General features: G+C 47.9%; 1 protein-coding gene across 3 annotated transcripts in view; it reads left to right on the forward strand.

Moving 5' to 3' along the window:
- The window catches only part of LOC119857533 (NACHT, LRR and PYD domains-containing protein 3-like), a 296,613-nt gene that overhangs the window by 146,978 nt on the left and 125,774 nt on the right, over nucleotides 1-23,861 (forward strand). For 2 of the 3 annotated variants that reach the window (XM_043516755.1, XM_043516756.1), the window contains one exon: nucleotides 5,259-5,432. In XM_043516755.1, the coding sequence (XP_043372690.1) occupies nucleotides 5,259-5,432 (174 nt within the window). Of the gene's footprint in view, nucleotides 1-5,258; nucleotides 5,433-13,367; nucleotides 15,219-23,861 lie in introns of those variants that run through there. The other variant, XM_038406613.2, reaches the window with a different exon arrangement.

Raw genomic sequence — 23,861 nt, forward strand, 5'->3', positions numbered from 1 at the left:
CTAGCCCTATTAGGAGGATTTCTTTGGGCTGTAAAGCCCAGAGGTTCAGTCTGCCTTGTCCTTTTGTAGGCAGATCTATATGATATTAAACAGTGCTTCCAAAGTACTTAAAAGCGTCAGAGTCCTGTGGCACCTTATAGACTAACAGACGTATTGGAGTGGCCACTACATGCATCCAACGAAGTGGGTATTTGCCCACGAAAGCTTATGCTCCAAATACATCTGTTAGTCTATAAGGTGCCACAGGACTCTGCCGCTTTTTCAGATCCAGACTAACACGGCTACCCCTCTGATACCTGATAAAGTATTTAAAGTGTCTCTGAAGTATAGGTTTGGGAAGTGTGGCAACGCTGTGTTTGTTGCCCCTGAAGAGATGGCCTGTTTTCGTTGTGGGAGTCTGACACATTGAGTCAATCAGTGCCCTAAGAAGAGGCAGGCTGCCCCTGGTGACCCTGTGCTTGGCAATGTGGGGGGTTCCAAGAGTAAAGCGCAGGGTGGGGCAGCTGCAGGAGGAACTGAGGGCCAGCAGGCTCCAGATATCTCTGGGGATGTTGGTTCTGGAGGGGAGGGGGTTAGTGGCCCCTTTACACCTGGGGGGAGATTTTATTACTGGTTCTGTGGCTTCTGATTCAGTGGACTCAGCCTGAACCTGTCTGAGAATTGTAGGCTGAGCCTCACTGTGATTTCCACAGCTTTGGCTGTGGATTTGGGCTTGCTGGCAAAACTCCAGAATAAAAACCAGCCAGTGAAGGCCCCAGTGGATTAGCTTAGTCAGTGCAGTCGGGGAGCAGATGGTGGCTGTGGGTGCTGCTGAGGGTGGGTCTTTGATTGGAGCCATGGGGAGTTCTCAGGTATTAGTTTTGCCCCTCAGTCCCAGCAGCCCCCTCCGTCCGGTCTCTCTGAGGTCCCCCACCTCCACTCCATGGTCAGTAGTGAGTCTGAGTCTGAGTGTGTAGGATGACAAACTCATGGATCCTTTGGGTTCTGAACTCCATGACTGGTGGCGGGGGGAATGCAGCCCGGACGCTACTGGTAGGTTTCTGGATGAGACTAAAGGGAAACGTGGTGTAAAAGTAGCAAGTTGGTTTCCTGATCTTAATCTGTTTGTTTTTATTGCCTGATCAATATACTATGAGATGTGCCTCTAGTGTCTGAGTTTTTCAGACAAAAGTGGTATAGAATAAATAAAATGGTCACCAAATCACGTGCGTCTTTGACCAGTGGAAACATTGGGATTAATGAATATGGAAACGCGTGGTGATTTTGTTTGAGGTTTGGTTGGGGTATTTTTTTCTGTTTCTGACTTTTTTTCTTATTTTTTCTGATGAGTACTGGTCTGAGGGATACTTTTGTATGTGTCTCTCTGAATGTGAATGTGCACAGGAACGTGAAAAAACGTAGGGCTCTTTTTGAGTTCCTGTCCCAGAAAAAGATAGACATTTAGTTTTTGCTAGAGACGCACCCAGATGCAGGCAACGAGACTGATCGGCTTGCTGATTGCAGAGGGGAGGTTTTCTGGGTTGTTATTCCACTGTAAGCACAGGGGTTGCCATTCTCTTTGTGGACAGGGCGAAGCCTGATTCAGTGATCTCTCTCTGACCCACACACGGGAAGGGGAGGTGCAGAGGGACCTCTCTCATACACCACCTCCTATAATACTGATTATCAGTTACTCTCTAAACAGTTGTCCCTGGAGACTTGATTTTGCTCTCTCCTTAAAACAGTCAAAGTTTTACCACTGGTTTGGCCCAGCTGCCTTTCTGTCATCACAGGGAGCTCACTCAAATTTGATTGGTGGCACTGTGACCCCAGGCACCATGTCGCAACACCCAGATCTGGGAGCTAGCCAGCTCTGCAGGACTGAAGCTGCAGGAGCCACTGCTGCGGGATGAGTGCATGGTGGGCTCTACACCCCACACGGCATCTCACCCCCGCCCCCCCCAGGACTAGGACGTGATTCCCCTCCTCCCCACGTCAGGGCCTCCCATGCGACCCTTTGACACATTCTGACAGGTTGCAATGCTCGGAATGTAGGATTTATACAACAAATACTTAAGTGCTGTATTTTAATATTGCTGCATTTAGTACTTATTATATTAATGTGTATATTCTATATCATGGATTAGAAATGTATCCTAAGAGGACATTTTTGCACTAAAGCTATTTATTGGGTTGTGACAGGCCATCAAGGTTTACAAATGGGTTCTGAGACCAAAAAGGTTGAAAACCACTCTTAGCTCAGCCATAGCTCCCATGGTTTCTAGACACCTGGCTCCCTGTCAGCTCTAGTGGATTGATGGTGAGCCAAGAATCTAGAAGCCATGGGAACCTAGAAGCCCTGAGAACAGTGACTGAACCAGTAACCTTGGAGGTAGGGAGCTGGGGCTTCCAGAGTTTCCAGCTCTGCAGCAGGAGCCAGAAACTGATCCCTATCTCGAGCCGGTGTTCTCAGGGCTTCCAGGTGCTCAGCTGGTGACTTCCACCAGCTTATCAGCAAACACATACTTCTTGCATATCATTTTTATTTAATTTCAATTATTTATATACAGATTACAGTAAATTTATGCTTTAACGCAGGATGTTATAATTTCTAATTTAATTTTAAATGTTTATTTTAAAAGCAAAATATATTTAATTTAAATAAAAAATCTAATTTAAATTAATCTGATTTAAGTTAAAAAATCAGACAACATCTGTGATTCTTTTATTAAGAGAAACATCATTTTTTCTCCACCCTGCTTACTCTCAATATCAGGTTTGAGGCATGAGCAAAGCAGAGCATGACCGTAGGTGTATTTCTGCAGGAATTGCTTGTTTATGTGACCACTTTCCAGGGTGGATTTGATTTTAAATTATGATTTAAATCAATAGTAAGGAAGACTTGATTTAATCATGGTTTTCTATGTAAAAGTGCATTCCTGTTGGTTGTTATAATCTTAATACATATTCTTCAGAACTCAGAGATAGATGTAAGTTTCACTTTTAGAAAGTCTACACTATACATTTTTAAAGTGATTTCTTTTGAAAACTTTTCAGATTAGTTTTACAGCTATATCAGAAAACGAATGATTGTTTGATATTTCATTTACCAAAGGTAATTGACACAGATATTTTTGAAGTCATTGGGAGGTGAACGATCTCCAATTCAACAGGTTAATCATTCATATTTGGAGGATTTTCTTGCCATGCTGTATTATGTATGTATGCGTGTGTCAGGGTTCCCTCCCCACTCTGAACTCTAGGGTACAAATGTGGGGACCGCATGAAAGACCCCCTAAGATTATTTCTACCAGTTTAAGTTAAAAACTTCCCCAAGGCACAAATCCTTCCTTGTCCTTGCATGGGTACTGCTGCCACCACCAAGTGAGTTAGACAAAGATTCAGGAAACGGACCACTTGGAGTTCCTGTTTCCCTAAAATATCCCCCCAAGCCACTTCACCCCCTTTCCTGGGGAGGCTTGAGAATAATCTACCAACCAAATAGGTAAACCAGATTCTTAAAAAAACAGAACTTTATTATTAAGAAAAAAAAAAGTAAAAGAAGCACCTCTGTAAAATCAGGATGGAGGGTAACTTTTATAGGGTAATCAGATTCAAAACACAGAGGATTCCCCTCTAGGCAAAACTTTAAAGTTATAAAAAAACAGGGATAAACCTCCCTCTAAGCATAGGGAAAATTCACAATCTAAAACAAAAGCTAATCTAACGCATTTCTTGCTATTACTTACTATTTCTGTAATATTGTATATATCATTTCAGTAGGAGCTGGATTACTTGCTTGGTCTCTTTCTTTTGTCTTCCGAGAGAACATCCACAGAGCAAAAACCAAAGCCTTCCTCCCCACCCCCCGATTTGAAAGTACCTTCTTTTCCCATTGGTCCTTCTGGTCAGGTGCCAGCCAGGATATCTGAGCTTCTTAACCCTTTGTAGGTAAAGAGAAATTCTAGGCTACCCTTAGCTGTATGGTTATGACAGCATGTATGTATGTATTATGCATGTATGCATCTGCAGGAATTTGCTGATTGCCACGAGTAAGGCATTGTGAGAGACAACCTAGAATGTGAGTAAAGGGTCTCAGGAGTCCCACAGTCACAGGTTGCACCCCAGGGGTCCCGTCACAACTCTCCATTGGGCAGAGTAACAATATTTTAAGGTAAATGAGGTGATGAAGGAGGCCATGCAGGTGACAACTCTGGTGGAAGGGGTTTCTTGAAGTGTGTGCAAGATTTAGCAGGTGGAGGTGGGACCATGCTTGGGTGTGCAGGGGGCTCATTCTCAGGCCTTGAAGGAGGACAAAGACAGCCATAATTGCAGGTGGTCCTTGAATTGCACATGGTCAGAACCAGCCTGCTGCCATGGTTACCCACTCAGCTGGCTGGCAGCTCCATCAGGAGCCCAGACTCTGCAGGGGGGTTACAGAAACCATCAGAACTTCTGCTTTGATAACCTCTCCAGAAACTCTGGAACAAGCCCTGTCAAGAGAGTCACACAGTCACCGTCCTTTCAGTGATTCTTCTCTCCCCAAGCCTTGGGGAACTCCCTGCGAGGGGAATCTTCTTATCTTTGTCTCCCCCGCTTTGATCCCTGGTCTCAGTCAAAGGTGGGTGCGGTGCTGCCAGTGCTGAGCCTTGCAGCTGCCTCCCCTCCCCACGCCTGAGAGTCAGAGCTGGGAGCAGAGAAAGGAGACATCTGTGTCCTGCAGGGGAGCAGCAGAGCTAGTGTCGGAGTCGTGAAGGAGCAGGATCTCCCAGCTCCTGCTCTGAGTCTGGCCCAGCTGCCTGTGGAGGGGGCTTCCCCTAGAGCCCCCCTATAGTGATGGGGCTGCTCTGATTGGGTCGCACCATTCCGGGACTGATCAGTGTGGACTGGGCAGGACTTAAAGGGCAACTTTTTACACTTTCTGAATTCTGGTTGGTCAAGGTAAAGGGCACGGGCACAGGGGTGGGGCTTAGGAAGGAGTCTTACCCCAAACCTTATTCCTCATTGGTTAGTGGCAGAGGTTTGAAGTGTCTAGTCCACTCCTACTTTTGATTGGTGAAGGGCAAGGGGTGAAGTTCAGACAGGAAGTCCCACCCACTGCTGGTTTCTCATTGCACAAAGGTGGGACTTGGGACAGAGTCTGTAGCAGGACTTCTGGCTCATTCTTGATGCTGATTGGTCAGGCAGAGGGGCTCGTGGGTGGGGCCACCTGTCAAACCAGCTGTGATGAATCCCATTCACACGTTAATACCCCTTCTCTGTCTTTCTCTCTCCTGCAGCTTGTGGAAGTGCGGTGTTACAGCTTCTGGCAGTGGGGATCTCGCTGCTGTTCTCAGAACCAGCCAGAGCCTGACAGAGCTGGACCTGCATGGTAATTATTCTCTGGGAGATGCTGGAGTGCGGCTGCTGTGTGAGGGGCTAAAACATCCAAACTGCAAACTACAGAGATTGGGGTAAGTAGCAACTGGCTCCCTTTAGTCTGTGCCTGGTAACACTGATGTTGTGAGTTAAACTCAGGGTACCGGGAAGGATCACAACATCCTACAGTGCACGTAGTGGGCTCAGGCTTCAGCCCCTGTTGAGCAGGGAAAGCAGCCTGGCAGGTGCCCTAAAGGGGCAGCTAAGGATCCCCCTGATTCCGGGTAAGCTTCTGGTGGTAGAAAGCAGGTATAGCGAGCTCATTATCACCTATTGCCTACATCCCCCTTCCCCCATATATGGGGTGTGGAGGAGCATGGAGGTGTATGTCCGGGGCAGAGTGCTCCACCTCTCCTAGGCCAGCACAGCATCTGGGGCAACTTAGGGCAGCGCTGAGGTTCCTCTGTGTTGGACAGGAGGCCGTTTTCTTCCCCACCTGGCCCAGGATCAGGGCAGTGCAGAGGTGGCTTATAACCAGTTTCTTCAGTCTCCTCATCAGCGCTGAGTGTGAAGTTGGTGCAGCCGAGGACAGAGCCCAGTAGTTTTTAGCAAATCCCAGATGCAGCATATTTTGATGTTACAGACACAATTATTTTAAGACCAAAAAACCCCAACAACCCTTTACTACCAACATTAAAACAGCTGCAGCGGCACAGGAGCTAGCAAACAGAGCTCTAAACAGGGGAGTTTGAGTGGGAGTTTGTAAGGGGAGTTTGGATTGTGGTGCTTGTTTGGGGTTTGCTTTTGCTGGGGGGGTGGTCTTTTTGGTGTGGCTTGTGTTTCCCAGATTAACAGGATTTAGGTGGGAAGGAGATGACAGATACAGAGGCAGCTGTGGGAGTGACTCCTGTAGTGAAAGACACATTGAGGATGACTGGATGTGGAAGCTGTGGTATGTACATGATCCTGGAGGGGGGAACCGGTAAGAGTTTTTTCTGCATGAAATGTCGTCTGATAGAGCTGATGGAGGAAAAGATCCGAGGTTTGGAGATGCAGGTGGAAAGTCTGGTTGAGTTTAGGAAGGGGTTTGAGCAGATGATGGAGCAAAGATATGAGGTATCTGAAGGGAAAAGCTCAGACTCACGGATGGAAGCAGGGCTGGGGAATTTTGAGGAGAGACTGGGTGAGGAAAGTGGTCAGTGGAAACATGTGACTCAAAAAACCAGGCAGAGGAAAAGACGGGCTAGTGAAGGAGAAATAGAGCTTAGGAACAGGTTTGCAGAGTTGGAAAATGACGAAGGGGCTCAGCAGGTATTGTTGAAGGTGGAAGGGTAAGGAAGAAGAGAAGAGAGGCTAGTCCTATAGGAAAAGGGGAAGAGTCAAGGGAGACTACACCAAATATGAGCCCCAGGAGGATACAGGATGGGTTGAAGAACATTATAAGGGAAAACAGGAATGGAAAGAACTTGCAGCCAGAGGGAACAGGGAAGAGACTGGAGAATAGCACCGTCACCAGGAAAAGGCAGGTCTATGTGATCGGGGACTCTTTATTGAGAAGAATAGACAGGCCTGTAACTAGAGCTGATCCAGAGAATAGAAGGGTGTGCTGTCTTCCGGGTGCTAAGACACGGGATGTAGACCTGAGGTTGAAAAGGATCCTAAAGGGAGCGGGAAAGAATCCCCTAATTATCCTTCATGTGGGAACAAATGATACGGCTAGATTCTCGCTGGAAAGTATTAAGGGAGACTATGCTAGGCTGGGGAAGACGCTTAAGGAAATTGAGGCTCAGGTGATCTTTAGCGGGATCCTTCCTGTTCCTAGAGAAGGGCAACAAAGGTGTGACAAGATTATGACTGTCAACAGATGGCTTAGGCAGTGGTGCTATAAGGAGGGCTTTGGGATGTATGGCCACTGGGAGGCATTCACGGACAGAGGACAGTTCTCTCGGGATGGACTTCATCTGAGTAGGGAAGGAAATAGACTTCTAGGATCGAGGCTGGCACAACTGATAAAGAGAGCTTTAAACTAGGAATTAGGGGGAGATGGATGGGAGATGTCCAGAAAATCTCCACGCCAGATTTTAGCATTGAGAGGGAAGAAGATGAAGAAAGGATACTGCCGTGGGTAGGAGAATGTATATAAGGAGCAAGGGCGGTGTGGATACTAGTCTAATAGGTTATACTGGCTGTAGAATGACTGTGCCTAATAGAGTACAAAATGTGAGCGAGGCCAAACAGCAAAAATTAAGATGTTTGTACACCAATGCGAGGAGTCTAGGTAACAAAATGGAGGAACTAGAGCTACTGGTGCAGGAAGTGAAACCAGATATTATAGGGATAACAGAAACATGGTGGAATAGTAGTCATGACTGGACTACAGGTATTGAAGGGTATGTGCTCTTTAGGAAAGACAGAAACAAAGGTAAAGGGGGTGGAGTAGCATTGTATATCAATGATGAGGTAGAATGTAAAGAAATAAGAAGCGATGCAATGGATAAGACAGAGTCTGTCCTGGCAAAATTACATTGGGGAAGAAAACTAGTAAAGCCTCTCCTACGATAGTGCTTGGGGTGTGCTATAGACCTCCGGGATCTAATTTGGATATGGATAGAGCCCTTTTTAATGTCTTTAATAAAGTAAATACTAATGGAAACTGCATGATCATGGGAGACTTTAACTTCCCAGATATAGACTGGAGGACCAGTGCTAGTAATAATAATAGGGCTCAGATTTTCCTAGATGCGATAGCTAAGGGATTGCTTCATCAAGTAGTTGCTGAACCGACTAGAGGGGATGCCATTTTAGATTTGCTTTAGTAAGTAGTGAGGACCTCATAGAAGAAATGGTTGTAGGGGACAATCTTGGCTCAAGTGATCATGAGCTAATTCAGTTCAAACTAAATGGAAGGATTAACAAAAATAAATCTGCAACTAGGTTTTTTGATTTCAAAAGGGCTGACTTTCAAAAATTAAGGAAATTAGTTAGGGAAGTGGATTGGACTGAACAACTTATGGATCTAAAGGTAGAGGAGGCCTGGGATTACTTTAAATCAAAGCTGCAGAAGCTATCGGAAGCCTGTATCCCAAAAAAGGGGAAAAAATTCATAGGCAGGAGTTGTAGACCAAGCTGGATGAGCAAGCATCTTAGAGAGGTGATTAAGAAGAAGCAGAAAGCATACAGGGAGTGGAAGATGGGAGGGACCAGCAAGGAAAGCTACCTAATTGAGGTCAGAACATGTAGGGATAAAGTGAGACGGGCTAAAAGTCGAGTAGAGTTGGACCTTGCAAAGGGAATTAAAACCAATAGTAAAAGGTTCTATAGCCATATAAATAAGAGGAAAACTAAGAAAGAAGAAGTGGGGCCGCTAAATACTGAGGATGGAGTGGAGGTTAAAGATAATCTAGGCATGGCCCAATATCTAAACAAATACTTTGCCTCAGTCTTTAATAAGGCTAAAGAGGATCTTGGGGATTATGGTAGCATGACAAATGGGAAGGAGAATATAGAGGTAGATATTACCATATCTGAGGTAGAAGCAAAACTGAAACAGCTTAATGGGACTAAATCGGGGGGCCCAGATAATCTTCATCCAAGAATATTAAAGGAATTGGCACCTGAAATTGCAAGCCCATTAGCAAGAATTTTTAATGAATCTGTAAACTCAGGAGTAGTACCGAATGATTGGAGAATTGCTAATATAGTTCCTATTTTTAAGAAAGGAAAAAAAAGTGATCTGGGTAACTACAGGCCTATTAGTTTGACATCTGTAGTATGCAAGGTCCTGGAAAACATTTTGAAGGAGAAATTAGTTAAGGACATGAAGTCAATGGTAAATGGGAAAAAATACAACATGGTTTTACAAAAGGTAGATCGTGCCAAACCAACCTAATCTCTTTTTTTGAAAAGGTAACAGATTTTTTGGATAAAGGAAATGCAGTGGATCTAATTTACCTAGATTTCAGTAAGGCATTTGATACGTGCTACATGGGGAATTATTAGTTAAATTGGAGAAGATGGGGATCAATATGAACATCAAAAGGTGGATAAGGAATTAGTTAAAGGGGAGACTGCAACGGGTTCTCCTGAAAGGCGAACTGTCAGATTGGAGGGAGGTTACCAGTGGAGTTCCTCAGGGATCGGTTTTGGGACCAATCTTATTTAATCTTTTTATTACTGACCTTGGCACAAAAAGTGGGAGTGTGCTAATAAAGTTTGCAGATGATACAAAGCTGGGAGGTATTGCCAATTCGGAGAAGGATCGGGATATTATACAGGAGGATCTGGATGACCTTGTAAACTGGAGTAATAGTAATAGGATGAAATTTAATAGTGAGAAGTGTAAGGTTATGCATTTAGGGATTAATAACAAGAATTCTAGTTATAAGCTGGGGACGCATCAATTAGAAGTAACGGAAGAGGAGAAGGACCTTGGAGTATTGGTTGATCATAGGATGACTATGAGCCGCCAATGTGATAAGGCTGTGAAAAAAGCTAATGCGGTTTTGGGATGCATCAGGAGAGGCATTTCCAGTAGGGATAAGGAGGTTTTAGTACCGTTATACAAGGCACTGGTGAGACCTCACCTAGAATACTGTGTGCAGTTCTGTTCTCCCATGTTTAAAAAGGATGAAATCAAACTGGAGCAGGTTCAGAGAAGGGCTACTAGGATGATCCGAGGAATGGAAAACTTGTCTTATGAAAGGAGACTTAAAGAGCTTGGCTTGTTTAGCCTAACTAAAAGAAGGTTGAGGGGAGATATGATTGCTCTCTATAAATATATCAGAGGGATAAATACAGGAAAGGGAGAGGAATTATTTCAGCTCAGCACCAATGTGGACACAAGAACAAATGGGTATAAACTGGCCACCAGGAAGTTTAGACTTGAAATCAGACGAAGGTTTTTAACCATCAGAGGAGTGAAGTTTTGGAATAGCCTTCCAAGGGAAGCAGTGGGGGAAAAAGATCTATCTGGTTTTAAGATTCTACTCGATAAGTTTATGGAGGAAATGGTATGATGGGATAATGGGATTTTGGTAAGTAATTGATCTTTAAATATTCAGGGTAAATAGGCCAAATCCCCTGAGATGGGATATTAGATGGATGGGATCTGAGTTACCCAGGAAAGAATTTTCTGTAGTATCTGGCTGGTGAATCTTGCTCAGGGTTTAGCTGATTGCCATATTTGGGGTCGGGAAGGAATTTTTCTCCAGGGAAGATTGGAGAGGCCCTGGAGGTTTTTCGCCTTCCTCTGTAGCATGGGGCATGGTTGACTTCAGGGAGGCTTCTCTGCTCCTTGAAGTCTTTGAACCATGATTTAAGGACTTCAATAGCTCAGGCATGGGTGAGGTTTTTCATAGGAGTGGGTGGGTGAGATTCTGTGGCCTGCGCTGTGCAGGAGGCCGACCTCCTGATGATCAGAATGGTCCCTTCTGACCTTAGTATCTATGAATCTAAGACATCAAAAATCATGAGTTAGACTCCCGAAAATCATGAGACTTAAAAAAACCCACCACAACTAGATTTTTTTTTTTTTACTCTAGCTTTTGACTTTTAAACTCCGCTCTACTCTTTTGCCGATGTGTATGATAAATAAAAAAAACAACCACACAAAAACACCTTCATTGAACGACCCACTTTAAAAATTAAGAATTGCAAAGTTTCATGTGAATAGTTTGGCAGCCCTGGAAACTGACGTCCTAATTATCCTCAGAACAGGAGCACATGGGCATTTTCCTGCCAGTGTGACTCAGCCTAGAGGTTGAGAGCCCAGTTCTCAGATTAGATGGCAGGTCAGTATCTTGACAAACTGCCATCATTCTACTGGGACAGCCACCAAGGGAGCTAATTATGCTGTTTCTGTACTCGTGTGTCCTTATGGGCACCCGAATCCCATCAACAGCACCGTCACCGTTAGGAAATAGGGTGGGCAGTAAGTAGAGCACAGCACATTCATAGGGTTGGAGTGTTGACACTGGAGGGGGAGCAGGCACTAGGCACTCTGGGACAAGGTTACTCTGACGGGGGTCTGTGTACTGCAATGTGGGTGCCAGAGTCCTAGGTTCAAGCACAGGTCAGAAAATTCTTAACCTAGGGTTAAACTGCAGAGTAGATGCTCAGGGTTTCCAGACACAGCTCGGGTGGCTCAAGTCCCACTAACCCTAGGCTTACATTCCTGTGTAGACATACCCCAAGAAAAAGAAATGAGTTATTAATAGGAAAAGAGGAATGCACTTAGAGACTGATCTTTGATCTCACACACAGATCAATGAGCAGGAATTAGCACCTTTCTGTTAGCTGGGTCGGATTTTCAATTAAGCACGTGCCTCGTGGCGCTGTCATTCTAGGGACACCTAAAAATTCAAAGTTTGCCACTCCCAGGCCCCAGCAGGGGAGCTGAGCAGGAGATGGCCCCACACAGCCCTGCTGCCACTCCTGCCAGCAGGAAAGCAAAGCAGCCCCCTATGGCAGGGGAAGAGCTCGGCAGACCAACACAAGGGGCCATGCCAGGCAAGTGGGTCCTGAGGGAACCCGGCCTGGGTAGGCCACCTCTCCTGTTCCCGCTCCAGCCTGGCTCATCGCTGTTCCCGAGGGGCCAGAGCGATCCCCGACCGGCCCTGGCTGCCGGCTCAGCCAGGCAGATACAGTCACCTCCCAGCGGGGCTGGTGAGTGTGGCTGGGGGGAAGGCCACAGGCGAGTGGGTCTCTGAGGGGACTTGTCGGGGTGCGGGAGGGTGCTGGGGATTGAGGGAGGTGGGGGTGCTGAGCAATGGGTGGCTTGTGGGGGGTGCTGGGCACTGGGGGTGTTGTGGGAGGTGAGGGAGGTCTGTGTTTAAGTCACTGGGCAGTTGGGAATCTGCAGGAGGCACTGGGCAATTGTGGTGATGGGGTTGTGGGGGGGGGATGCTGGGCAGTGGGTGGTGGTGGTGTGCAGGGTGCTGTGCAGTTGTGGTGGTGGGGGAGTCTGTGGAGGTGTCTCTGAGTGGGTGGGGGGGTGCTGAAGATGCTGTGCCTAGGGGCGCATTAGGTGTAAATCCGGCCCTGTCTGTCAGAGTTCTTAATTTGCATTACACACAGCTTCTTTCTTGTTTGATGAGTTATTTCCTTACAGAGGCATATTCAATGCAAATGCTTGTTATTCCATTAGAACAGGGTACAGATAAGTGAAAACAATGCATGCTACATCCCACCAGATTTTCATGAAGTTCAAATACTAAACAAATTCTTATACATTTAACATTTCCTTTGAATGATACTAAAATACCAGTCAGCTGGCCTGGCTTCCAGCTATGAGTTTGTCAGTTCTTAGCTGATGCCTACGGCCTTGGCCAGAGCTGGCCCTTGGTTTATCAGCACCATGTTATGAACTGGAGCCCTGGCTCCTGCTCTCCCAAACTCGCTGCATACAGACAAACCCCATTCTCCTGAACTGGCTGTAAAAGTAAAGTGAAATGGTCCTGTCTTCCTGCAGCTGGAGTGGAGTTTGAGCTCCCGCCTGCATTTCAGCAGTGTCAGGCCAAGTTTGCAGCCCCACAACAGCTGCTAAAAACTCTTCCCCCTTCAAGAGTGTGTTACTGAAGCCTGTGAGGAGGGGGTGTGAGGAGCACATGAGAGCTGAGATCATGCTTCTTCCATGGAGAGATTCTGTGAGCTGGATTTTGCAGCCCCCGCTCCCTGTGAGCGCTGAGTAGCCCCACAGTGATCAATGGGACTGTCCGTGTCAGTAAGTGCTCACCCCCCAAGCAAGGGCTGCGCAATCCAGCCCTTTACGTGAAGAAAGGACATTGCTGTCCCTGCCCAGAGCTCACAGTGTCAATGGGGTGTGGGGGGAACCAGCCAGGCTACAGACCGCACCAGCGCTTCTCCTCCCCGCCCCCAAGGGAAAGGCACCTGCTGGCAGTGAGCTCAGGAGGCAGGGCAGTGACAGTGACACAGATCCTGTGGGTGCCACGCTGGGCTTCAGGGGCTGTGGGCTCAGATGTTGTGTCTGCAGAGAATTAACATGTCCTTTTCCTTCCCTGTTTTCCCCACAGCTTGGAGAAAAAGTATTTAACTGAAGAAATTCAGGCAGAGCTGGATGCTGTGAAAGACACAAAACCTGACCTGGTCAAACAGATGTGACGGGTTGGATCACAGAAACCCCCTTGGGAACCGCCACCCAGTGTGCCTAGACTACTTCTCAGCCTGTTTTCTCTGCCAGCTTGGGACTTCAGTCCCTTGCCTGGTTTGAACTAGACATGCTTGCCTGCTGCAAATACAGATCCAAATCTTAACCTTGTCCCCCACAAGCTGCAGGCTTAACTGAAAACAGCTTAAGAAATGTTCCTGTCTCCAGCACTCAGATGCCCAACTACCAATGGGGTCCAAACTCCAAATAAATCCATTTTACCCTGTATAAAGCATACAGGGTAAACTCATAAATTGTTCGCCCTCTATAACACTGATAGAGAGAGATTGTTTGCTGCCCCCCAAGGTATTAATGTATACTCTGGGTTAATTAATAAGTAAAAAGCAATTTTATTAAATACCAAAGGTAGGATTTAACTAGTTCCAAGTAATAACAGACAGAACAAAGTGAATTACCAAGCAAAATAAAATAAAAATGCAAGTCTAAGCCTAATACAGTAAGAAAACTGAATACAGATAAAATCTCAGCCTCAGGGATGTTTCAATAGGCTTTTTTCAGAGACTGGACACCTTCCTAGTCTGGGCCCAGTCCTTTCCCCGATACAGTCCTTGTTCCATCTCAGATGGTAGCTAGGGGATTTCTCATGACTACTACCCCCTTTGTTCTGTTCCACCCCCTTATATATATTTTGCACAAGGTGGGAATCCTTTGTTCCTCTCTGGGTTCCCACCCCTTCTTCTAAATGGAAAAGCACCAGGTTAAAGATGGATTCCAATTCAGGTGACATGATCACATATCACTGTAAGACTTCATTACCCACTTGCCAGCACACATGTATACAGGAAGACTTACAAGTAAACAGAGCCATCTACAGCTAATTGTCCTAGTTGATGGGATCCATCAAGATTCCAAACCACCATTAATGCCTCCACACTTTGCATAATTACAATAGGACCTCAGAATTATGTTTCATATTTCTAGTTTCAGATACAAGAATGATACATTTATACAAATAGGATGGCCACACTCAGTAGATTATAAGCTTTGTAATGATACCTTAAAAGAGACCTTTTGCATGAAGCATATTCCAGTTACATTATATTCACACTCATTAGCATATTTTCATGAAATCATATAGAGTGCAATGTCACAAGAGACATGGTAGAGCTGGTGAGCGGGAGCCACTGTACCAATGCAGCTCTGACCTGGCTGCTCTGCCACGTGCTAAAGGAGCAGCTGGGGAGTGGGAGAACACCTGCCCCTATTAAAATTAAACTCTGCCATCCCCAGGGACTCCAGCAGCACATGTCCACATCTCTGGCACGGGCTGGGTAGAGATTGTCAGGGCCAACCCTCCTGCGTGAAGGCAGGAGGCTTAAGAGTAGGAGGTGGGTTTGCTCTGTTCTCACTGTGCAATGGGGTAGTTGTTTGGGGGGAGGAGTGGGGAGGGGCAGGAGGGAGAAAGGGGATCAGGGCCTAAGGGAGGGAGAGATGTGGGATTATGAGATGGAGGGGTCTGGTAACCTCCCTTTTTCAGTCAGTCAGTGCAGGGGGGAGACTCAAGAACCATCCCTGGAACTGTCCTGCTACAATGGTTCATACTATTATGTGTTTATTTACAAGGGGCTTGTAATTTTACACAACTCCACAGCTATTAAGTCAGCATTTTTCTGTATCCATCTGCAACAGCAGTTTATCCTGGATGAGTGTTTGTGTCAGTTTTGCTGGAGTCTAATAAAGATCATGTATCAAGAAACAGTGCTGTACTTTTAGAATTTCTGCTAATGCATAAGAATTTTCCCATTCTCCAGAGTGGGGGCAGGGGGGGAGGGAGTCCTCAGGGATGTTTCACAGAGATTTTGTCATGGTCCCAGTTTCTTATCCATTCCAGTCAACACTTTCAGAAGCTTGTGCTGGCAAAATGACAGTTTGGCTGGGAAAAGGGGGAGGAGGTTGTTTTTCCCCCCATTCTCTGGGTGCTCCTGGCTTTTTCCGAAACGTGGTGAGGGTGACAAAGGACCTGGACTATCCAGTTGGGAGGGAAGAACAAAGGAGCAGGACAGAGAGAAGGACATGGCCGATCACCTGGAATTTTCAAAAGCCCTAACAGGAGTCCCATGTGCCCAGACTGATGCTGCTGTTTTAGTTAAGCCTGGTGCATGATTGAGGAGGGACAAATGAACACACCTCACAACCACTCCCTTGATCATATGGATACAACATACAGGCTGGCCCCATACAACAGTTAAGATACACACACACACCCCAAACACACAGAGAGCGTGTATTTGTTTGTGGGTTTGACCAGGCAGGAGGAGGACTGGACTTTTCTTAGCTCTGTGCTAAGAAGGGTTAGACTATTGCGTTTTGAAAGCAAGTTTTTCAGGTGGTGGATGGGGAATGATGTAACGTGGGAACCCCTTGACCCAATGAGTCCAAATTTGAACCACAAACTCTACCCTGGACCTTCTACTGTCCTAGCAATTTCCAGGCTTAGCTAATTACATAAGTGGATTTTAAAGCACTTTGAAAACTCAGCTGTTCATGACATCTGCAACAGAACCCCCCCTATAATTGAAAAGTGGCCTCAGGGAGAGTCCTAAGCTAGTTCACACACTGTGAGCGAATGAAGATCCATTACACGCTGAGTGGCACCTCTGCAGCTTTCTTATACAGCACAGTCTTATAAAATAGTTGAAAACAACGCAGTCTCCGAGGTCAGACTCCCAGGTGTGCCCCTGACGCATTCCAGCAGCCCAGTCTACTCCTCCACCACACTCCCCAGCAGTTCTTTGTTGGCCAGCTGGGAAAACACTGCTTGGCTTCCTGCAGAGAGGTGGTCATTGGTTGCTAGGTACCAAGGTCTCCCTAACTGGGGTTGCCATTGTCCTCACAGAATCCCCATTGTTAGGGGGTCTACTTAAGCCAGTCCTCCTCCAATGACTCATTCCAGTTTCAGACAGGTAAGCGGCATTCACACCTATGTTTCTTAGCCTGCCCTGAGAGCAGCCTGTCTGTCCTTTTTCACCCACTGGTAAGAATGCAACACACCGGGGAAACTAAGGCACACATAAGGGTCATAAAAGTATTACAGAGAATCCCACTTTGTCGTAGTTGGTTGATAAGTTCCCGGCTGATGAGTGATATTTCCTCACAGACTCTGTCATAATGAGCACTGCTCTCTCTTTCTTGTCACTATGACCTGAATAAATGCAATGTCTCTTCTCTTGCTGGAAGTGCTTCTTTATCTGCACCTGGCAGTCTCCTCTCACTGATGCCCAGAGAATTTCAAGTCTATAGTTGTCCATCTCGCTCACGATCTGCGAGATCTTTGATGTTTGGGACATTGTTCTCATGCTCCAGTAACCAAATGTGAAGTGTTTCCTTACTGCCAGCATCAAACGTCCCAAGGTCCTGGCTTTCAGAGACTTGCTTTTACCAGGAACCTTCATGCAGCATGAGGGGTCTACAGTGCTCTCGCTGAGCAGCCATTTTCACTGGAGTGGTAGCCTGGTTCCATTGCTATAACCAGTAGGGTTTTTACAGGGTGAGTGGGTACCCTTGAGCTCAACCCTCCCCACTTTATCGAGGCTTTGGACCAGTAGCCACATCGACGTGCAGCAGACGGGGTTAAGGGTGAACAATCGACAACAGACTGGTGCAACATGGATGCTGGTGTGAAGCAAGGCTGCATTGTATCTCCACTGTTGTTTGGCATTGCCATAGACTGGATAATTAAGAAGTGTATTAGCAACACAAACACTGGCATAGCAAGGGTAGGTGGCACATGCCTAGACGATCTAGGCTCTGCTGCTGCTGCTATTGCACTGAGTGACACCGCCGAAAAGTCACAAACAAAGACAAGCACCCTGGCAAAAACAGCAGGGCAATGAGGACTCCAAATTAATCACGACAAATCAAACATCCTTGAAATTCAGACATCAACCAGTAATATCACATTAGAAAGTAGAACAGCCCATCTACCTGGGCAGTGCAATATTGGCCAATGGAGACCTGAAGAAGGAAGTGACATCGAGGACAGGAAAGAGACCCACGGCATTTACTAAGCTCAACAACTTCTGGAAATCAAAGCTATACAGCACCAGAACAAAACAGACTTCAATGCAAGCGTAATCTCAGTGCTAGCATGCGGCTGTGAAAGCTGGAGATTTACTAACATGCTAGAGAGAGAAACTAGATGCTTTCAAAAATAAATGTCTATGAAAGATTCTGGGTACTGGTTGGAAAGACGTCATCACCAGGTAAAAGAGCTGTGAAATCACCAACCAGCTGCTTGTTTTTACTAGCATCAGAAGAAAGTGCTGGACATACTTGGGCAAGATGCCAACACGCAGACTCCCCAGTGAAGCTGTCCAGTGGAAAACAACTGATGTGAGGAAAGGAGGACACCCAGGAGAAACCTCAAGAAGAAGCCTTAGCAGGGAGGACAGAACAGTCAATCTCAACACCTTAGAGTAGACGGAAGCAGCATAAGAACATAGGATCGGCCATACTGGGTCAGACCAAAGGTCTATCTAGCCCAGTGCCATCTTCTGACCATGGCGCAAGCCAGGTGCCTCAGAGGGCATGAAGAGAACAGGTGATAATCAAGTGATCTGTCGCCCATTCCCAGCTTCTAGCCATCAGAAGCTAGGGACACCATCCCTGCCCATCCTGGCTCATAGCCATTGATGGACCTGTCCTCCATGAACTTATCTAGGGTTTTTCTTTTTTTAACCCTGTTAAAAAATCTTGGCCTTCATCACAGCCTCTGGCAAGGAGTTCCATAGGTTGACTGTGCATTATGTGAAGAAATACTTCCTTTTGTTTGTTTTAAACCTGCTGTGTATTAATTTCATTTGGTGACCCCTATTTCTTGTGTTATGAGAAGTAGTAAACACTTCCTTATCTACTTTCTCTACACCACTCATGAGTTTATAGATCTCAATGATATCTCCCCTTAGCTGTCTCTTTTCCAAGCTGAAAAGTCCCAGTCTAATTAATCTCTCCTCATATAGCAGCCGTTCCATACCCCTAATCATTTCTGTTGCCCTTTTCTCAACCTTTTCCAATTCCAATATATCTTTTTTGAGATGAGGAGACCACATCTGCATGCAAATGACAGAGAAGAATCATAGAATGGTAGGACTGGAGGGAACCTTGAGCATTGGCATGGGAACTAGAGGTGTGGGGGTGCTGCAGCACCCCCAGCTTCTATCTGGGCTCCACTGCCAGCCCCGGGCCCAGGTCTCAGCTGCTGCACCCCCCGGGGGTCTCAGCTGCCAGCTCTGCACCTGGGTCCCAACTGCTGCCCCCCACAATCCCGGCTGCGGGCCCAGTGTTCACCCCTCATTTGCGGGGGAGGGGCAGAGGTAAGGGGACTGGCTTTCAGCACCCCCACTATTAAAAGTGTTCCCGTACCACTGACCTTGAGAGGTCAACTAGTCCAGTCCCCTGCACTTAAGGAAGGAGTAAGTATTATCTAGACCAGAGGTGGGCAAACTATGGCCCGTGGGCCACATCCGGCCTGTGGGACCCTCCTGCCTGGCCCCTGAGCTCCTGCCCCAGGAGACTAGCCCCCAGCCCCTCCCCTGCTGTTCCCCCTCCCCCGCAGCCTCAGCTCACTGTGCCGCCGGCGCAATGCTCTGGGCAGTGGGGCTGGGAGCTCCTGGGGCAGAGTAGCTGCAGAGCCCGGCCTGACCCGGTGCTCTGTGCTGCGTGGTGCATGGCTGGCTCCAGCCGGGTAGCGCGGCTGCCTGTCCTGGTGCAGCCGCGCCGCCAGCCACCGGTGTTCCAGGCAGCCCGGTAAGGGGGCAGGGAGCAGGGGGGTGGTTGGATAGAGGGCAGGGGAGTTCAAGGGGGTGATCGGGGGTGGGGGTGTGGATGGGCGTTGGGGCTGTCAGGAGACAGGGAGAAAAGGGGTGGATGGGGCAGGAGTCCTGGGGGGGCCATCAGGAAGGAGAGGGGGGTTTGGATGGGGTGGTGGGGGAGCAGTTTGGGGCTGGGGGTTCCAGGGGGCGGTCGGGGACAGAGAGCAGGGGGTTTGGATGGGGCAGGAGTCCCGGGGGGCATCAGGGGACGAGAAGTGGGGGGGTCAGTTAGGGGGCAGGGACCGTGCCACACCTGGCTGTTTGGGGAGGCACAGCCTCCCCTAACCGACCCTCCATACAATTTCCGAAACACAATGTGGCCCTCAGGCCAAAAAGTTTGCCCGCCCCTGATCTAGACCATCTCAGACAAGTGTTTGTCTAACCTGCTCTTAAAAATCTCCAATGAGGGAGATTCCACAACCTCCCTTGGCAATTTATTCCAGGGCTTAACCACCCTGACAGGAAGTTTTTCCTAATGTTCAGCCTAAACCGCCCTTGCTGCCATGTAAGCACCTTGCTTCTTGTCCCATCCTCAGAAGTTAAGGAGAGCAATATTTCTCCCTCTTCCATGTAAGAAGCTAGTTTCCACCCCGTTTGCCAACACTGGCACAGTAAGGATGTAATGTCTCAAGTACTGAGTTCAGCTGTCACAGGGTGACTGGCCCTTTTAAGGGGAGATGGGCCCAGCCCCACCTGTGACTGTTTAGCTGCCTCCCAGTGAGGCTTTTAAAGCCTGGTGAAGAGCACTGGTCCTTTTAGAAAAGCCAACAAGGGCTGAGTGGAGGCAGAGGAGCTACAAGATGCGGATTGGCTCCTGTATTTAAATAGTCATTGGCTCAGGGACTTGAGTCTCCTATCTCCCAGATGAGTGCTCGAACCATTGGCTATGAGTCACTCTCATGCTTTTTCTGGCCTGATGAATATTTAGTTATTTGTACATAGTGGGATGGCTTCAAATCGGGGGTAGGGGGGAGAGAGATCCACAAGAAAACATCCCATAGCATAGTGATTAGGGCACTCTCCAGAAATGTGGGTTCAAATCCCTGCTCCACAGCAGGTTTGAGGGAGAGATTTGAGCCTGGATCTAGTCTATCATGGTTAAGTGCTCGGCCCACTGGGTTAAAGGTTTTCAGAGGATCACCACTGCCTATGACCCCTTGAGTCCTGGGGTTTACGTCACATCCCTCACCTCTTTTCATATTGGCTAGCTTAAGCACATCCCTTTTTGATGGCTTTTGTAGATCCCGTTCTATGGCTCCTGCCTCTCCCCATGCATTGTATAGAGAGCCTGGCTGCCCAACCCGGGGCTCTGGATTCATTTAGGCAGAAGGGCACATAATCCTCCCAGCCTTGGGGGTACAGATCTTCTCCTCTTCTGCCTTTTAGAGCAGATTCCTCATCCCTCATTGCCAGAGAAGCGTAACAGTTCTTCATCACTGTATGCAGGAAGAGCCACAAATTCTTCTTCTGCCAACATGTAAATACAGCAGAAGGCAACTCTCGACCAAGGTTGTAGGTCAATAGGGCAGCCATAGTACCGGTGCAGAGTCCACATTTCTTTCAAAGGTATCTGTGTAATCCTGGTATGGATCAGGAATGCCGGGTGTCCAAGTCAAGAATGGTGGACTAGGTTCAGGGGCGGAGGCTGGTTAAAGAAACCCCTACATTTTTGGTCATTTCCATTGCACAATTCCAGTAGGGGCATCACTGGGCCATAGCCCTTACAGCTTGATGCTTCCAAAACTGGCCTCTGAGCATGGAAGCAGGGACAGTATCTGGCCTGGCCCCAGTTCCAAGGGGTCAGGGTGGGGCATGGTGGTGAGAGTGAGGTGCTCGGCCTGGGTTTCTCTCAGTGCTATGGGCTCTATGGCCGCTCCCCCCAGCCCTTCTCCCCCCAGGCCCAGTGAGAAAGAGCAGTACCTGCCGCAGGGAGTGGGAGCTTCTGGGCATGCGAAGGGGGGGCCCTTCAAGGGTGTCCCACGGAGCACAGCTCCTGCAATGCTTTGGGCACCTGGTGCAAGCACCTGAGGTAGAAGAGGTTGGCCATGACCTGAGCTGTAACATCCTCCTGCTGCAAGGAAACAAGAATCAATTAGAGAATCGGACACTCCTGATAACGAAGGGCATTAACGGCACCGGGAGCCAGCAAAATTTCCACCCAACCCCTCCCCACATCTGAGCAACGGATTCCCCCACCCATCTCCCGAGGTGAAATCTTGTCTCCTCTCCAGTGACTTCCAACCCCACTCCCACTATTGTGGAATGAACTCCTGCCCCCATTCCTCTCAGTCCCCCCCATGAGAGCTGTTCTACCTCCCAACCCAGCTGGGGATTCAGCTCAGCTCCCCAGAATCCCCTCAGCCACCCTCTCCCCCCTCCGGCTGAGAGGCTTTGGGAAGTAGTACAGTGGGGTGAAAGCAAATGGACATCTTTCCCCAAGGGACATCCCCTCCCTCCCCAGTCCTTAAGCTGACACAATGGACAGTAGCTCTGGTGAATGGGGCACTTGAACAGCCTCTGCTGACTGACTTCTCCAGTTCCCCCAGAGCAGGTGGTGGCTGGGATAACATGATACTAGGGCCCTAGGAACCAGCCTGAGACCCTGAGGGGTATGAAAGGCTCACAGAGGTCACTAGGGAAGTTTGCGGCCCCTAGCATGAGCAATGGCAGCGTGTTGTGTTGATGTGATGCCTGTTAGGAAATAGCCTTGCTGGAGAGCTGGGTCTGCTCTGCTTTGAGCTGCACAGGGGACAAGCTGGCACCTACCAAAGGCACCTGCCTAGGTTCATCCTCTCCTTGCTCCCTGGTCAGCAAATGGGGATGGGATGGGAGTGATTTTCAACGGCCTGGAGGTGAAAGGCCCTGGGGGTCCCTCCCCAGTTGATCCTTCTTTGGTTACCTCGTCCCCTATCAGCTGGCTGGCTTCCTCCAGGATGGAATAAGTCAGCACCAGCCCAGCCTGGCTGACATGGAGCTGGGGGTCGTGTATACCTGCCGCCTGGAGGAAGGTTCTTCTTTGGCCTTCCATGAAGATCTTTCCAAAGACCTGAAACCAACAGCACCTGAGTCCTTGGCAATTGCCCAGAACCAGGCTCCAAATCTCTCTAGTGGCTCACAAGGAGGATAAGAGTCCTGCTGCAGCCAACCTTTGGAGTCCCATGGACCAAGAAACCCCCTTCAGGAAGAGGTTGCAGGCACTGAGGACTCGAATAGCTCTTTCTGGAGCAGGATTCACCGCAGGTGCCACGACATGCTGGGAATGCGTCTGTGCATGAGCTTGGCGCACTCTGGAATGCAACTCACAAAGACAACAAAGGACCTCCTACTGCTCCCAGCAGCGATATCTCCTGCAGCTCACTCGCTACAGGTAGGGGCCTTTTAGATCTGCTTCCATTCCCACTCCCCACCCCACTGACATTCCACAAGCCTCACACTTGGCACAGTAATTCAGCCGAGGGCAATAGCTCAGTGTCCCTAACCCAACGCCCAGCACAGGGGCAGGTTCTGCTTCCTGACTCGCAATGGTGCTGGACAAACCCCACACCCTGCCTGTGCTTCCACAGGGTGCAGGGAATCCAACGAGGATCTGGTCTGGCAGTAGCTGATGTGAGCTTCCCAACTCACTGATTCAGTGGCTCCCCTCTCAGACACTAGGGTGTTAGCCAGGGAGAGAGTGAGCAGAGCCTGATCCCCCGAGGTACAATCCTCCATTAACTCAAATCCCCAGGGGATCCATGGATCTATGGAACACAGTCAAGGTTCCTTCCCCACTCTGAACTTTAGGGTACAGATGTGGGGACCTGCATGAAAAACCCCCTAAGCTTATTTTTACCAGCTTAGGTTAAAACTTCCCCAAGGTACAAACTATTTTACCTTTTGTCCCTGGACTTTATTGCTGCCACCACCAAGTGTCTAACAAATATAACAGGGAAAGAGCCCACTTGGAAACGTCTTTTCCCCCCAAAATCCCCCCAAGCCCTACACCCCCTTTCCTGGGTAAGGCTTGATAAAAATCCTCACCAATTTGCATAGGTGAACACAGACCCAAAGCCTTGGATCTTAAGAACAATGAAAAAAACATTCAATTTCTTACAAGAAGAATTTTAATAGAAGAAAAAGTAAAAGAATCACCTCTGTAAAATCAGGATGGTAAATACCTTACAGGGTAATTAGATTCAAAACATAGAGAATCCCTCTAGGCTAAACCTTAAGTTACAAAAAGACACAAAAACAGGAATACACATTCCATTCAGCACAACTTATTTTACCAGCCATTTTAACAAAACAGAATCTAACGCATATCTAGCTAGATTGCTTACTGACTTTTTACAGGAGTTCTGACCTGCATTCCTGCTCTGGTCCCAGCAAAAACAACACACAGGCCAAGAGAACCCTTTGTCCCCCTCCCCCCCCCCAGCTTTGAAAGTATCTTGTCACCTCATTGGTCATTTTGGTCAGGTGCCAGCGAGGTTGTCTTAGCTTCTTAACCCTTTACAGGTGAAAGGGTTTTTCCTCTGGCCAGGAGAGAT

The sequence above is a fragment of the Dermochelys coriacea genome, chromosome 6, assembly GCF_009764565.3.
Source record: "Dermochelys coriacea isolate rDerCor1 chromosome 6, rDerCor1.pri.v4, whole genome shotgun sequence".
NCBI lineage: Eukaryota > Metazoa > Chordata > Testudines > Dermochelyidae > Dermochelys > Dermochelys coriacea.